Source organism: Salmo salar, chromosome ssa29 (assembly GCF_905237065.1).
Source record: "Salmo salar chromosome ssa29, Ssal_v3.1, whole genome shotgun sequence".
Taxonomy (NCBI): domain Eukaryota; kingdom Metazoa; phylum Chordata; class Actinopteri; order Salmoniformes; family Salmonidae; genus Salmo; species Salmo salar.
Window position 1 is genome coordinate 20,888,307 of NC_059470.1, and position 17,621 is coordinate 20,905,927.

The 17,621-nt window shown below is 42.1% G+C and overlaps 1 protein-coding gene across 2 annotated transcripts in view; it reads left to right on the top strand.

Moving 5' to 3' along the window:
- Nucleotides 1-6,772: 6,772 nt before the first annotated feature.
- Nucleotides 6,773-17,621, top strand: part of gnal (guanine nucleotide binding protein (G protein), alpha activating activity polypeptide, olfactory type) — a 67,604-nt gene continuing 56,755 nt past the window's right edge. The window contains exon 1 of one of the 2 annotated variants that reach the window (XM_014181226.2): nt 6,773-7,611. In XM_014181226.2, coding sequence (XP_014036701.2) covers nt 7,170-7,611 — 442 coding nt within the window. In that variant the 5' untranslated portion in view covers nt 6,773-7,169. The remainder of the gene's footprint in view (nt 7,612-17,621) is intronic. The other variant, XM_045711020.1, reaches the window with a different exon arrangement.

Genomic DNA, 17,621 nt, shown 5'->3' on the forward strand with positions numbered 1-17,621 from the left:
ACATATGATCTATGCGCCATGCAATAATAGCAGGCTACAACATACAGGTCTTTTAAATCAAATATGAATAGGCTAATATCTTTTTTATATGTTCAGCCTTCTACAGTAAACAAAATCAGTGCCAATGTAATAAACATGTAGCTAAGTATTGATTCGAGTTTGCAATTTGCACTTCCTATTACCTGCTTCCCATTGCCCTGACCCTCTTTCAAGTCAAATGGGAGGTCAACATTCCTTGCTGTGACATTCAACTTTTCCAAGTGTTAAAAAGAGATACTGACTCTAGTTCAAGTCAGACAATACTTCCACCTATTCAACGCACATTTAGACAAGCACAAGAATCCAGAGCAATCAAATCCCTTACACTCTCACATCAACAAGGGGTACTGTATCTTCCCTAGAATATGTGGTAAGTCTGTGCCAAACATCACTTTACCCAAACAGTTCCAATAGATGCCGACAGTAAGCTATAGGCTTAGTGTGCTTACCATCTCTTTTTGCTGGGTGTAAGAAGACGAGTATTTGGTACAGCGGAGGTCAAATAGCGTTAAGATTGTGAGGCACGTTACCCTGAAGAGAGACAGATAAGCCAGAGGAGACAGAAGGTGCGCTGTCCGGGGTATCTCGGGATCCGTCTTTATAGCTCGCTGTGGCACGCTTCCACAGACCCTACGAAGTATGGCCCGTCATATGCTGGTCTGTGAAGCCACGACAGGGCGGTTGAGGGATGTTGAAATGACCGATAGGGACTGTGGCCAATCAAGGCGCACGCCAGCGTGGGCGCGGTTCCAGCAGCGGCGCAAGGCAATCTAATCATACCTTGGAGGCTGCGGTGGTTGGACATGACGGGACAGAGGTGATGGATGGGACGGCATTGTTTTTGTTTTGACGACGATGATGCTACTGAATCGGGTATTCATATGTGAGAGAGAACCACAGGATGGTTGACACCTGAGCATAGGCTGCGGGCAGGAAAAAGGCAACCTTATTGACCCGACAAAGACAGGACACTTTGCGGGATCAACCTACTATGCTCATTTTCTGCAATGTGGGATGTGAACGGCTGTATCTCCCCTGTAATGCAACTAATGTATTCAGATGGCCTTATCCAGCAATGATATAGAATATATTTTTCAGTGCATTCAGGCAGCTTAGCGTTCATACCTCCAAATGCATTTAAGACTGTTTTTGACTGCTTGGTGAATGAGTGGAATATGAAACATTTATGGAGAAAACATGATGATAATGTGGACTATTTTTGCAGTTGGAATATTTTTTCAAAATTCTCTCCCACACCCCCCCACACACACACACACACACACACAACATGGCCATCATATCCCTTTGATGGTATTATCGCTGTATGAATGTTCCTCAAAGACCAATATGCAAACCATTTACCTTCTCCTTTGTATAAACATACAATTTCCTGTGTTTATGTGACCATTACAAACAACACCCTCCACTCTGCAAGAGAACACCTGCAAACATGCTCTATGTGTACACCATTGCATGGCTTAATACCTTCCTTTGGGATTCATTTGAATAGGCAAACTTCCCAAACATGGAATCTTTACCCATGACACACAAAATGTCCATTGACCAATGCATCCAACTTCAAGGTGTGGTTGTTGATTTGAAAACACTTTGCATAGTGCCAAGTGTTGCCATAAACCCATTCTCAATGCTGTCAGTCAGTGTAGTTATACCCCGACAAGACAATTACCAAGGTTTATAATATATTAGCCTAATATGATTGGTATTAGTATATATGTTTAGAGTTTATGATTTATTTATGAAATACAAGACTAAACATAGTGGAGAGTGCATGAGAAATATTTACAAGAAAGGATGTTCCATTTACATTTACATTTAAGTCATTTAGCAGACGCTCTTATCCAGAGCGACTTACAAATTGGTGCATTCACCTTATAATATCCAGTGGAACAACCACACTAGGGCAGGGCTCTCCAGCCCTGGTCAGGGATAACTAACTTCCTGTAGGTTTTCCCTCCAAGCCTAATCTACCACACCTGATTCTAATATGTAGCTGGTTGATAAACTGAATCAGGTTAGTTACAAATTGGGCTGGAGCGAAAGCCTACAGGACGGGAGCTCTCCAGGAATAGGGTTGGAGAAACCTGCCCTAGGGCCTATGCACGGAGGTAAGATCTTAATTTGCTCAGTCTTTTGTTGCTGAAAATGATCCTGCACTGCAGGAAATGCAGATGAGCTTTGTGATTTCCATAAATGAACTGAAACCCCAAACTCACACACTGTTGTATTAACAGTATTGCACTGTTCATGTAGTCTACTTCTGGCCGGCTAACAGCCTAACCACCAAAAAAAGCAACATTACGGACTAAACATTCAAATCCTGTTGGTGTAGGATTATTTTGCTGTGACAATATAGGTCAAATTAAGATCCCACACCTGTAAATGCTGCAGTGCAGGCTGGGCTGAATTGTGTGTGAGCTGATCATAATGATCTGTATGATCTGGGCGGAGTATATGATCTGTAGCTTTGGTGGTGCTGCCACCCTGTGGATATGCAGCTGAAGGTCTTGTGGTGGTTACCAGTTGACAGTCACATGCATTGGAAGTGAGGTGTTTGGAATGAAACTCAGTTGTGGGTCAACTTAGCCTGGTCCCTGGTCCGTTTGTGCTTTTGTCTACTCCGCTGTCATTGTCAAGCCAACCATGTTAATTGACTACAGCTCAGCATTCAACACCACAGTGCCCTCCAAGCTAATCACTAAGCGAAGGCCCCTGGGACTGAACGCCTCCCTCTGCAAATGGATCCTGGACTTCCTGATGGGCCGCCCTCAAGTGGTGAGGGTAGGCAACAACACATCCGCCACGCTGACCCTAAACACGGGGCCTCTCAGGGGTGCGTACCCCATGTACTCCCTGTTCACCCATGACTGCATGGCAGCGCACGACTCCAACACCATCATTAAGTTTGCTGACAGCACGACGGTGGTAGGCCTGATCACCAACGACGATGAGACAGCCTATATGGAGGAGATCAAAGACCTGGCAGTGTGGTGCCAGGACAACAACCTCTCCCTCAATGACAGCAAGACAAAGGAGCCAATCGTGAATTACAGGAAACGGAGGGCCGAGCACGTCCCCATTCACATCGATGGGGCTGTAGTGGAGCTTGTCGAGAGCTTCAAGTTCCTTGGTGTCTACATCACTTAGGATCTATCATGGTCCACACACACCAACATAGCCGTGAAGAGGGCATGACATGGCATATTTCCCCTCAAGAGGCTGAAAAGATTTGGCATGTGCCCTCAGATAGCTGCACCATTGAGAATATTTTGGCTGGGTGCATCACCGCTTGGTATGGCATCTGCTTGGCATCCGACCGCAAGGCACTAAAGAGGGTAGTACGTATGGCCCTGTACATCACTGGGACCAAGCTCCCTGCCATCCAGGGGCTCTATACCAGGCTGTGTCAAACACTCCAGCCACCCAAATCATAAACTGTTTTCTCTGCTGTCGCATGGCAACCGGTACCGATGCACCAAGTCTGGAACCAACAGGACCCTGAACAGCTTCTACCTCCAAGACTGCTAAATAGTTTTAAGGTACAGTTTGCAGAAATCACCCCTCCATTTCCTGGTTGCTAAAATTCTAATAGTTTGCCTAGTTTATGTGACAAAACAAGCAATGTAAAGTGTCGAATCATTGTACCTTCTAAATCGCTGTGAAATATATTTTCAATAACCAAACGTATTGTATTTTCAGCTGTTTAAAGCTGGTGTACAAAACCGAAAGTAAAAGAAGCAAAAACGAAACTTAAGAACTGGAAGCATAGAAATAGCGCACATAGAACAGATCTACAGCTTCTTAGACTTGCGCACAACGAGAATGATAGATCGGGTCGCCCAAAAAGTTTCATATTGCAGCTTTAATCAAAAAGCTACCTGGACTATCGGCATTGACTCCTTTTGCACTAACTTTTTTGACTCATCACATACGCTGATGCTACTGTTTATTATGTATCCTGTCGCCTAGCCACTTTAATCATAGTTATATGTACATATCTACCTCAATTACCTCATACCCCTGCACATAGACTCGGTACTGGTACCCCCGTGTATATAGCCAAGTTATCATTACTCATTGTGTATTTATTATTGCTTTTATTATTAGGTTTTATTATTTTTCCATTATTGCTCTCTGCATTGTTGAAATGGGCCCCCAAGTAAGCATTTCATGTGACAAATACAATTTTATTTTATTTGAGTTGGCAGGAGAGCAGAAACAGACTGGCACTCAGGCTAATGTAAACCCTCATGAGTAATTCATTTTTGTTTACTTTTGACAATTATTGTCCTCCATTGCGTTCAATGTGTTGCTTACAAGAAGAAGTGTGCCTTGACTTGCAGAAACTAGGCTTGCATGTACAAAAGTTCTCCACAAGGTGACAATAATGTATCGTTTTAGAGCATGCACCTGTGATGGCCTCATTACAGACACAGAATAGCCATTCCATGGGAATCCCTTTATGACCTTTGTACTGTGACACACCTCACTCTCTGCACTGCACTGGCCCATCCATACAACATTGTTTATTTTCCAAGATATGAGTTATGGTTACCAATCAACAGGACTGTATACTGTCTAGTCATGGAACTGTTTCAATAAGGAAGCTACAGTGCCTTCAGGAGGTATTCATACCCCTTGACTTATTCCAAATGTTGTTGTGCTCAAAGGGATATTCAATGTCTGCTTTTTTTTGTGTCCTTCTTTGCGAGGCAAGGGAAAACCTCCCTGGTCTTTGTGGTTGAATCTGTGTTTGAAATTCACTGCTTGACTGAGGGACCTTACAGATAATTATATGTGTGGGCTATAAAGATGAGGCAGTCATTAAACAATTGTGCTAAACACTCTTACTGCACACAGAGTGAGTCCATGCAACTTATGTGACTTCTTCAGAATTATTTTACTCCTGAACTTAGTTATGCTTGCCATAACAAAGTGGTTGAATATTTATTGACTCAAGACATTTTGGTTTTTCATTTTTAATTCATTGTAAAAATTGTGAAAAACATAATTCCACTTTAACATGATGAAATATTGTGTGTAGGCCAGTGACAAAAAAACAAACATTTCCTCCATTTAATTCAAGCTGTAACACAACAAAATGTGTGTGATGGCCCCATGGAATCAGATGATTATTCTTTCTGAAGTAACTCAAGATATCTAGAAAAATTGTTTTATTTTTCTTAGTGATATGATATCATCATAGTCTTACAAAACACCCCCAATAAATGTATGGTCTTATGCGGAAAATGCATTGGTGCCAACCTGTCATTTATTTTCTGAGTGCTTAAATTGCATATCTAAAGAGATCAAGCACCCCGATGAAGGCTTTAATACCAAAATGTTTTTTAAGTTAATAAAGAAGGACTTTATATTTCATTTCAATTTTACAATTTTTGGAACATTCAGTTTATTCTTCAATTCATACACCTTGGTTGGACTGTGAGGTAGAGGCAGTATACTTTCCCTATTGCTACACAGACGGACTGAGTAGAACTTCATCTATTCTCAGAGTGGTGGGTGTCACACCGGCTACCAGGCAATACTAATCAATTTGGCTCCAAGTTGCTCTTCTTATCTGTTCAAGAGTCTACTGCCCTACGTTACACAACTAGTTGCACAAGCTGTAAAAAGTCAAGGTAGTACATATGTGGGATCATAATTTGACCTATATTGTCACAGCAAAATAATCCCGCAGCAACAGGATTTGAATATTTAGTCCATAATATTGCTTTATTGGTGGTTAAGCTAATAGCTGGCCAAAATTATAGGCTAATTTAGGTGCAGGAAAATTCTCAGCAATAAAAGTGTGATCAGATTAAGATCCTGCACCTGTAGATAGAACATTCTGGATATCTCCTTTGGGGAACGTTCACAGACAATTCAGGCAATCAACACCTATCAGTATTTGGTGCTGACACAATGTTTTATTACCCCTGCATTGTTCCGTCTACTTCAGCCCTGTGGTATCAAATAGGCTTTATTGGTGAACTGCCCAATAAACGTTGAGATCACCATTCAAGGCTGACAGCCTGTGCTGGGCTGGAACCTTTGGTCATTGCTGCTGTAGGGACGGTGTAGACCTACACAGGAATCTACACTCATGTGTAGTGAGAAGTGCCATTTTAGTTTTCTGGTAACATTTTACTTTAAGCTGACATCTATAATGCATTGGGATGCTGTTATCTGCATTGTAAGACTTGTCATAAGCATGTATGATCCCCATAATGTCTTAAATATAATCTCATAATGTGTTAAATAACATCTATTTTCAGATTTCTATCTTTGGGCAAGGTACAAATGGAAACTAACCAGCAACCAGAGAGCTGATGGTAGGACCCTCATCCAAGATAGCCTACCAATCTGTGCCCTTGAGCAAGGCACTTAAGCCTTACACTGTATCCTGAAATGCGTTTGTGGTTGGGTATTGTGACAGCAAAATTATACCTTTCCATAGAAAAATGGCCAGTAAAGTATCTATTATTTTTTATTATAAATTACCTATTTCGGCGTATAATAAGATCATATGGGCTCATACAAATAACAAGTAATACATCATTTTATCTCTTGATAAAGTGTTATCAAAATATTTAGGTTAGGCTATTGTAGGAGAGAATTTGAAAACAATTCTAGCTTTTACTTTGTCCTGGCACACGAATAGTTAAAGTCCATGACTATACCAGTAGTGAATTTAACGCTGACGCTTCACACCATGAGGGGAACGCACATACTACTGGCGCCCCTAGAGAGTGTTCTGGTATTAGAAATCGAGAGCCAGTCCTGGGCGCACACTCTCCCTTGTGTATTTTTTAGGTTGTACTTTAGATTTATTTACGGTAAGGTGGACCAGCGGTGGCCACTGTTACAATCAGGTTATCCACCAACTACAGGCTGGCATTGACAGACGGGACAAAATGTAAAATGGCTCACATGGTGGCAAGTCCAGAACCGTGATTAGATCACCTCTGCAGTTTGAATTCAACACGCATCCCAGGACAGGGGAAATGCCACAATGAGTACAGGCGAGCAGGTAGGCCTACCATCTCTCGAGGAATTTAGCGCTTTTCACCTGAAAATTTCCCTTCCATTTTACTAACGGAACAAACCCCACAATGGGACTGTGCTACAGCCTGCGTCTTAGTCTTGACGAATCCAGTGACACCGAGAAACCGGCGGACTGCTCTGTATCGTTACGCTCCAAGGACCTTGACCACGAGGATACAGAGGCATATAATGACATGGCACTGCTCGGTGGTTGTTGGTGTCGCCGCGGGGGCCCTAGCAAAGGCAAGCTGAATGCACGAGATGCCGGTAGAGGGGACACGACTAAAGGCGTGCCCATACAGAATGGGGACAATGTTGGAGCTGACCGCAGCCAGCGGCAACATTTGCTGCAGAAGAAGCACAGCAAACAGAAACAGAAAACCTTGGACAAAAAGTTATCGGAGGAGAAGGAGGTCAAAAAACAGGCGAAGAAAGTCAGTAAACATATTGACCGAACTCTGAAGGAGCAGAAACGGGAATATGAGCAGACGCATCGTCTGCTTTTACTCGGTAGGTGTGTGAGATAGATGGCTGGGGATAATACATTGACCAGCCCAGGCTATGTTATCCTTCTACAAACCAATGAGATGAATGTCAGGTCAAGAATAGGCTATAGGCTAATTTATTTAATCTATTCACTAGCTTGATCAAAATAAATACATTAAATGGAATAGGCTATGTCCGCTAGGTTCGAGAACCCCTCAACCTTGTATTCCCGCGCTATGAAAATAAACGGCCAGTGTAATTAACCCTCTACTGCACACAATTTTTTTTTTCTACTGGAAAAATAAATATTCCATCCTATTTTAATTTAATGTATCAAAAGTAATAAAATACTTTTACCCCCCCACAGCCAGAATTTGTTTTGTTGCCTCAGGGCAATGCTGTGCCATAAGGGTACTAAAAAAACAAAGAACATCTTGATATTTTAATATATAAATTCAAGTTGGGCATAAACTAGTATTTCACTCCCCCTCAATCCTGATTCTGGGGCCCATTCTTCCTTGCTGCCGCTGTAGTCAAGATCACTGTTCTTACTATCAGAGGATATGAGCCTCCTAACTGCTTGATTAGGGTCCTATCAACCATAGAATGTCCCTGTGTCCACTGCCTGTGAATGTCAGTGGATATGTTGGCAAAAACATTGACCAATGCCATAATTTTACATCAAATTGCTTTCAAATGGTATTTCATCGAGCATGATATTTCCCTGAAATGTAGCCTAACTGCACAATGTTGCTCTGAATGAATATATATATAGTGTGTGTGTGTGTTCAAAACCTATCAAATATGCTTCGTTAGAGGTTACTACACAACTTGACAATAGAAAATGTGTACTTATCTCTATTTAAACATGTAAAATAATGAAATGTGTTGTACCCTTCACTCACACCATGCGCTAACATTGCTCTGCTTCCTGAAAGAAGGTTCCTGCCCCAATTGATACATCATACCAACTTCTGCACCTCATTGGATTGTTTACAGACATGTCATCACATATTGTCATGTGTAGGATTTTTTTATATGGTGGACGGGTGAGGGGAAAAGGTTTTCTGTTGCCTGAGGGCGATGATGTGCAGTAGAGGGCTAATGCACGGCATACCTCCAACACTCGTCATGATGGTCCCTGAGGTCTATGGTCTAGTTCTCCTCTACCAATTCATTCAGCTGTAATATTTCATATATATTTGCATTAATGAATGCACATTGTTCATTAGGCTTGACAATATAGCCTACCAGTGACCAATACAGTCACAGGAGTATGGACAGTAGTGCATTGATAACAGAATATTAAGTAGGCTACTAGTTCTCATTCCAGGTTGAAGCATTATACGTGCAAAATGTCCTTGAAAATGCACTTGGACTATAGGACAACAGATAAGCAATGGGTTAATCATTATAGCAAAATGCCGTACAAGACACACAGAAGATTTTAAAGGGACACTTCACCCCAAACCTTCAAATGATATTTTCAGTCACTAAAGGAAATTCTACCCTAGGTTAATGCATGTATGCTAACATATGTATTCCACATTTTGTTGTGTTACAGCCTGAATTCAAAATGTATTAAATATATTGTTTTCTCTCACCCATCTACACACAGTGCGTCATAATGACAAAGTAAAAAAATGTTTTTAGACATTTTTGCAAATGTATTGAAAATTAAATACAGATATCTAATTTACATAATTATTCACACCCCTGTGGCAATACTTTGTAGAAGCAGCGATTACAGCTTTGAGTCGTCTTGGGTATGTCTGAATCAGCTTCTCACGTCTGGATTTGGGGATTTTCTTCTATTCTTCCTTGGAGATTTTCTCAAGCTCTGTTAAGTTAGATGGGGAGCAGTTGGGAACAGCAATCTTCAAGTCTTTCTACAGATTTTCAATGGGATTCAAGTCTGGGCTTTGGCTGGGCCACTCAAGGACTTTCACATTCTTGTTCTGAAGCCATTCCAGCGTTGCTTTGGCTGTATGCTTGGGGTCATTGTCCTGTTGGAAAGTAAATCTTCGCCCCCAGTCTGAGGTTGTTTGTTCTCATCAAGGATTTGTGTGTATTTTGTGCCATTCATTGTTCCTTCTATCTTTATCAGTCTCCCAGTCCCTGTCACTGAAAAGTATCTCCATAGCATGATGCTGCCACCACCATGCTTCACGGAAGGGATGGTGTTAGACAGGTGATGAGCTGTGTCTGGTTTTCTCCAGACAACGCTTTGCATTCAGGCAAAAGAGTAACATTTTTGTCTCATCTTAAGGCAAAAGTTGATGTAGTCTGATCTCAAAATCTTTCACGTGCCTTTTTGCAAACTCTAGGTGTGCTCTCGTGCCTATTTCTCAGGAGTGGCTTCCGTTTGGCCACTGTCCCATGAAGCCCAGATTGGTTTAGTGCTATAGAGACTTGTCATTCTGGCAGATTCTCCCATCTCAGCCACGGAACTCTGTAGTTTTGCCTGAGAGGTCATTGGGTTCTTGGTCACCTCCCTGACCAAGGTCCTTCTTGCCCAGTTGCTCAGTTTGATCGGATGGCCAGAGTCTGGGTAGTTCCATATTATTTCCATTTCCCAATGATGGAGACTGTGCTCTTGGAAACTTTCAGCATTCTAGAGATTGGTTTATACCCATTCCCAGATACACTGAGTGTACAAAATATTAAGTACACCTGTTCTTCCATGACAGACTGACCAGGTGAATCCAGGTGAAAGCTATGATCCATTATTGATGTCACCTGTTAAATCCACTTAAATCAGTGTAGATGACAGGGAAGAGACAGGTTAAAGAAGGATTTTTAAGCCTTGATACAATTGAGACATGGATTGTGTATGTATTCCATTCAGAGGGTGAATGGGAAAGACAAAAGATTTAAGTGCCTTTGAACGGGTTATGGTAGTAGGTGCCGGTAGTAGGTGCCGGCACACTGGTTTGAGTGTGTCAAGAACTGCAACACTGCTGGGTTTTTCATGCTCAACAGTTTCCCATTTGTATCAAGAATGGTTAACCACCCAAAGGACGTCCAGCCAACGACAGACCAGTGGACAAAAACAGGTAATTGATGAAAGGGGACAAAGGAGGCTGACACGAATTGTGCAAAGCAACAGCCGGCTACAGTTAGTCAACTGACAGTCCAGGACAACATTGGTGTCCAAAGACCCATAAAAGAATGCACAACCCGTCGTGCATTGACACAAACGGGGTATGGCAGCCAACGACCTTAGAGTTCCACTTCTTTCAGCAAAAAGAAGGGGGCTAATGAACGAAAACACTGGACACTGGAGAATTGGAAAAACATTGCCTGGTCTGGTGAATCCTGGTTCCTGCTGTTTCACGCTGATGGGAGAAAACCACATGAGTACATGCATCCATCATGCAGCGTGTCAACATTGCAGGCTTGTGGTGTTATGGTGTGGGGTTGTGTTCAAATTGGAGCAACGTTTGAGTGCCACAGTATATCTGAACATCATTACCAATCAGGTGCGTCCCATCATGACAGCAGGGTATCCATTTGCAAATAGATTTATTTCAGCAGAATAATTCCCCATGCCACAAGACTAGGATAGTCCAGGAATGGTTCCACGAACATGACAGTGAATTCAGCTTACTGCAGTGGCCTGCCCAGTCACCAGGTCTCAGTCTAATTGAGCGGCTATGGGATGAGATGGAACGAACAATTCGGAGTAGAGATCCACAACCAGCCAACTTCGCACAACTGTGGGAAGCATCGGTGTCAACATGGACCAGCGTCCATGTGGAACGCTTCCGACACCTTGTAGAGTCCATGCCCCGACGAATTGAGGCTGTTCTGAGGGCAAAAGGAGGTACAACTCAATATTAGGAAGGTGCTCCTTATGTTTTTACTGTCAGTGTATATGCCTCATCACAATTCTATCTCAGAGATCTACAGACAGTTCCTTGGACTTCATGGTATAGTTTCTGTTATGAAATCAAGCGATCAAATGTATTTATAAAGCCCTTTTTTTACATCAGCCGATGTCACAAAGTTCTATACAGAAACCCAGCATAAAACCCCAAACAGCAAGCACTGCAGATGCACTGTCTGTGGAACCTTATGTAGACAGGTGTGTTTCTTTCTAAATCGTGTCCAAAGAATTGAATTAGCCACAGGTTGATTCCAATCAAGTTGTAGCGACATCTCAAGGATGATCAAAGGAAATTGGATGCACCTGTGTGAATGCTGTAAATGAGATATTTCTGTATTTCGTTTTCAATAAATTAGCTAAAATTTCTAAAAATCTGCTTTCACTTTGTCATTATGGGGTATTGTGTGTAGCTGGATGAGAAAAACAAATATGTAAACCATTTTGAATTCAGGCTGAACACAACAAAATGTGGAATAAGTCAAGGGGTATGAATACTTTCTGAAAGCACTACATGCTATCCTGAAGTTGTGGCACACCAATGGCAATATGCAGTCACTAGTCATTCGCTATTGACAGTTATAGCCTACTTCACATCCCAACTCGTCATGAAACCTCTGATGTGATATTAGGTCATGTGTGTCCGACTATTTCAGACTTCAAAGGCAAAGAAGAACAGATTTTTTTCAAGACTAGCCTACCACATGCATCCACAGGGATAAGCTACATTCATCCAGTACCATGTATTCCAAATCAAGCATGGAATCAGTGCTTTCTAACCATGTCATAATGACAGCCCCTAGGTTACCTAGCCTGGCCCCAGATCTGTTTGTGATGTCTTGCCTTGGCGTGACAATTATCATATAGCTGTTGCAAGACTGCGGTAACAGATCTGGGACCAGGCTATGTGTAACCGTCACAGTGGTAGTATCTCAGCATTCCAAGAACTAGCTTATCAAAGACCAAGAAGCACACATCACATGCTGCTTAACTAGCTGTGGCAGTAGGCTAGTGCATGTGACCTGCTAGTGTCCTGGAACATGGCAATCGGTCAGTCAGTCAGTTCCTCTTAGGACCTCAGATGGAGTCTGGATTTTAAATTAGGGTAACAATCTGTATTTACTGTTTTTGAATAAAAAATTAATTGAGAGCTGGCAGTGAATAGCAGAAAATACATTGCTGACTATTAAACTCACATCGGCTATTGAGAAATTAGCTATACAATGATACAGTCATCTGTAGCTCAGTTGGTAGTGCATGGTGCCTGATATGCCATGGTTGTGGGTTCAACTCCTGGGACCATCCATATGTAAAATGTATGCTTATGACTGTAAGTTGCTTTGGATAAAAGCATCTGCTAAATGGTTTATATTATTATATACTGTATATATTATACAGTGCATTTGGAAAGTATTCAGACACCTTGACTTTTTCCACATTTTCCAGCCTTATTCTAAAATGGATTAAAACATTTTTTTGACACACAAGTCTACACACAATACCCCATAATGACAAAGCGGAAACAGATTTTAGAAATGTTTCGATTTATTCAAAATAAAAAACAGAAATACCTTATTTACATAAGTATTCAGACCCTTTGCTATGAGACTCGAAATTGAGCTCCGGTGCATCCTGTTTCCATTGATCATCCTTGAGATGTTTCTACAACTTGATTGGAGTCCAGCTGTGGTAAATGCAATTGATTGGACATGATTTGGAAAGGCACACACCTGTCTATATAAGGTCCTACAGTTGACAGTGCATGTCAGAGCAAAAACCGAGCCATGAGGACGAAGGAATAGTCCGTAGAGCTCCGAGACAGGATTGTGTTATGGCACAGATCTGGGGAAGGGGAGCAACATTTATTTTGCAGCAATGAAGGTCCCCAAGAACACAGTGGCCTCCATAATTCTTAAATGGAAGAAGTTTGGAACCACCAAGACTCTTTCTAGAGCTGGCCGCCCGGCCAAACTGAGCAATCGGGGGAGAAGGGCCTTGGTCAGTTAGGTGACCAAGAACCTGATGGTCACTCTCTCTGACAGAGCTCCAGTGTTCCTCTGTGGAGATGGGAGAAACTTCTAGAAGGACAACCATCTCTGAAGCACTCCACCAATCAGGCCTTTATGGTAGCATGGCCAGATGGAAGCCACTCCTCAGTAAAAGGCACATGACAGCCCGGTTGGAGTTTGCCAAAAGGCACCTAAAGACTCTCAAATCATGAGAAACAAGATTCTCTGGTTTGATGAAACCAAGATTGAAATCTTTGGCCTGAATGTCAAGCGTCACGTCTGGAGGAAACCTCGCACCATCCCTATAATGAAGCATAGTGGTGGCATCATCGTGTTGTGGGGATGTTTTTCAGCGGCAGGGACTGGGAGACTAGTCAGGATCGAGGGAAAGATGAACGGAGTAAAGTACAGAGAGATCCTTGATGAAAATCTGCTCCAGAGCACTCAGGACCTCAGACTGGGGCGAAGGTTCACCTTCCAATAGGACAACAACCCAAAGCACACAGCCAAGACAATGCAGGAGTGGCTTCGTGACAAGTCTCTGAATGTCCTTGAATGACCCAGCCAGAGCCCGGACTTGAACCCAATTGAACATCTCTGGAGAGATGTGAAAATAGCTGTGCAACGACGCTCCCCATCCAACCTGACAGAGCTTGAGGATCTGCAGTGAAGAATGGGAGAAACTCCCCAAATACAGGTGTGCCAAGCTTGTATCATCATACCCAAGAAGACTGTAATCGCTGCCAAAGGTGCTTCAACAAAGTACTGAGCAAAGGGTCTGAATGCTTATGTAAATGTAATATTTCTGTTTTTTATTTTTTATAAATTTGCAAAAATGTCTAAACCTTTTTTTGCTTTCACATTGAGGTATTGTGTTTAGATTGATGAGGATTTGATTGAGATTGAATATATCTATATTGTAGTTAATTTTGTTATACAGTGCAAGCTGTAGCATTTTATTGCTGAGACTATAAGGACGCTAGATATGACACCATTCCTCGGCTTTTTATGCAGAATGGAAGTTCGAAGGAAGTTGACAACTTCAGCTAGGTTTATATGACTGGCGCCGAGCAACCATGGGTCTCAGGACGTTAGCATATGGAATTTAACGTTGAGGGTGGTTGGAGTTCTTGTGTGGCTCAGTTGGTAGAGCATGGCACTTGCAATGCCAGGGTTGTGGGTTTGATTCCCACGGGGGACCAGTACAAATTGAAATGTATCCACTCACTACTGTTAGTTGCTCTGGATACATGATCCTTTCCACACTACTGAGCTAAGCCAAACAGAATTAGCCTGGTTACTCATCCACCATAGTTGCTGGAACTGTGGTGAGAAGGGAAATGTGAAAAGAAAATATCAGAGCCGACACAGTATGGTTTGTGTCCCATAACAGTTAGAAAATGGTACATACATGTGACCTGTTGTTACTCATATCTCTGGGTTACCTATGTGCACCTAAACCAATCTCTAACCCTACATGTTCGTTCAGGTGGGGGACCAAATGCAGCCTCTAGGAACACTGACTCAATTGTTTAGAACACTTTATTTGATCCTTTATTTGAACAGCTAGCAATTTTATCCTATGTGGGTAAGTGACATTAACTGTTAGTGTATAGTGCCCACTCTCTCTCTCTGTCTTTCTCTCACACACACACACACATCGCCCTTTCCCCGTTCTACTACTCTGAAAAACTCTATGATTGTGTATTTAGGCATTACAGATGTTGCTGAGAATGCAGGAAGTTCAAACTGGGAGTGTATTAGAGGTTTAAAAACCCTTCTAAAGTTTGTAATTTCCACTTTCAAATGTCAGACTTGATTTTGCCATAGTGAAACATTTATCAAACCCTACAAAAATGTCCATTAATTATAATCCACATAATAATTTACAATTCCTGTTGTAGCAAACTGGCTCAAATTAAGATCCAACATATGTACCCTTCACTGCATACAGTACACTTGTTCTGGCGGGTATGTATCAAAGTTTTACAAATATTGCTACTTTACTTTGCTACTGCTAGCATACTTTATTGCTGGCATGCGGGTCTGCCTGTAACCAAATAAGGGATGAAATTATTAGGATTAGCCCTATTCTTTCCTTGACTAAGAACTCCAAACTTTCCTTCTGTAATCCACGTGTCATTCTTATGATATTGTGTTTATTGAGAGTGGGGTCCATCCTTGTGTCATGTTGCCATATATAGACTTAAGTGGGAATAGTCCAAAGTCTGTGCTATTTTTGCTGCCGCCCATCCCATAAACCCTTCCCCACCTTGCTTTCTCAGTCTCATGACCTGATCATAGCAGCCACGTTTTCAGCTATTGTAATCTTTCATATCTGGGATGACCAATGGCCAATGATAAGAGATTGAGGGGAAAGGCTTGGCCTCAGAGTGCCATAGTGCATGTTCATTGATCGTTCATACAATACATTTTCCTTCGTTATTAATATGGAGTTTGAGTTCAAGTGTGGTGTGTGTGTGTGTGTGTGTGTATGTGTGTGGTGGAAGATGTTTGTGAGGCAACAAAGGGAAGAGTAAATACGTCTGTGTGCAGTGTAGCACGTCTCTGTGCAGTGTAACACATCTCTGTGCAGTGTAGCACGGCTCTGTGCTGTGTAGCACGGCTCTGTGCAGTGTAACACGTCTCTGTGCAGTGTAGCACGTCTCTGTGCAGTGTAGCACGTCTCTGTGCAGTGTAGCACGTCTCTGTGCAGTGTAGCACGGCTCTGTGCAGTGTAGCACGTCTCTGTGCAGTGTAGCACGTCTCTGTGCAGTGTAGCACGTCTCTGTGCAGTGTAGCACGTCTCTGTGCGTCTCTGTGCAGTGCAGGTTGGCTCTGTTATCATTCCATATCAGAGCTGCAGAGAGAGGCACAGCGAGAGAGAGAGAGACACTCTCTGGGAGGGCTATTTTTAGCCCGTATTCAGATGGAATCTGGGTTACGGAATTTCAAGATATGGAACAGAGATGCTCTCAAGCAGGTTCAGGTTCCATCCAAATATGCAAATGTTTGGAGGTTAGTTAAGATCCTATCCCCTCAAGTAGCTGTGATTTACCTGAATGGATATAGCGGCCATCTTTTGAAAAAGTAACACAAAACTCATATACATTCAACCTTCTAAGTGAGTAAGTAATCAACAATTGTCACAAGTATCTTCGTCTTCTGACGATAATGCGAAATCGTCATCAGAAAAGGTAGACCAATACGCAGCAGGTGTGTGGTTGTTCATTTTGAACATTTAATTAAATCAACACGAATACAAAAACAACAAACAAGAAAACGAACGATAAACTGCAGTCTGCAAAGCATAAAGCTCAACACAGAACAATCACCCACAAATCACACACACAAACACACCCTCATATATGGGACTCTCAATCAAAGGCAGATAGACAACACCTGCCTTCAACTGAGAGTCCCAACCCCAATTAACCAAACATAGAAACACACACACCAGACTAACCATAGAATACAAACACATAGACCATCAACCAAAAACCCGGAAATACTAAATCAAACACCCTTAACACAAACACACCACCCCGAACCACATAAAACAAATACCCTCTGCCACGTCCTGACCAAACTACAAAACAATTAACCTTATACTGGCCAGGACGTGACAACAATTGAGAGCTCTTAACAACACCACATTGTCAGGGCTAGGCTAGCTAATCAGTTCCGTGGTTCCCGGTGTCACTTAATTGCAATATTCATTAAGGATAGTTCTGAGCTAAGAACTTGTCATGTGAAAAGGCAAAATATGACTCCAAAAGGTTTTATCTATTGTTCATGCCTTCTCTGTTTGTTTGGTAATAGGAAAAATAGCGCTGTCATTTTATTTACATTTTTATCGGCATGTACTGCCGGTCTGGTCATTGGGACAAAAGCCTCCTTCTCACTGCTGACCTCTTCTAACGTCCTTTAATGTTCTTTGACGTCAACGTCCCTAATCAGTTTTCACCCTCAGTCACTAGACCAGTAGACCTAACTAGAAGTCGACCGATTATGATTATTCAACGCCGATACCGCTACCGATTTATTGGAGGCCCAAAAAAGGCGGACACCGATTAATCGGCCGAATTTTTTCTTAATTTTTGTATTAATTTTTTTGTATTAATTTTTAAAATATTTTT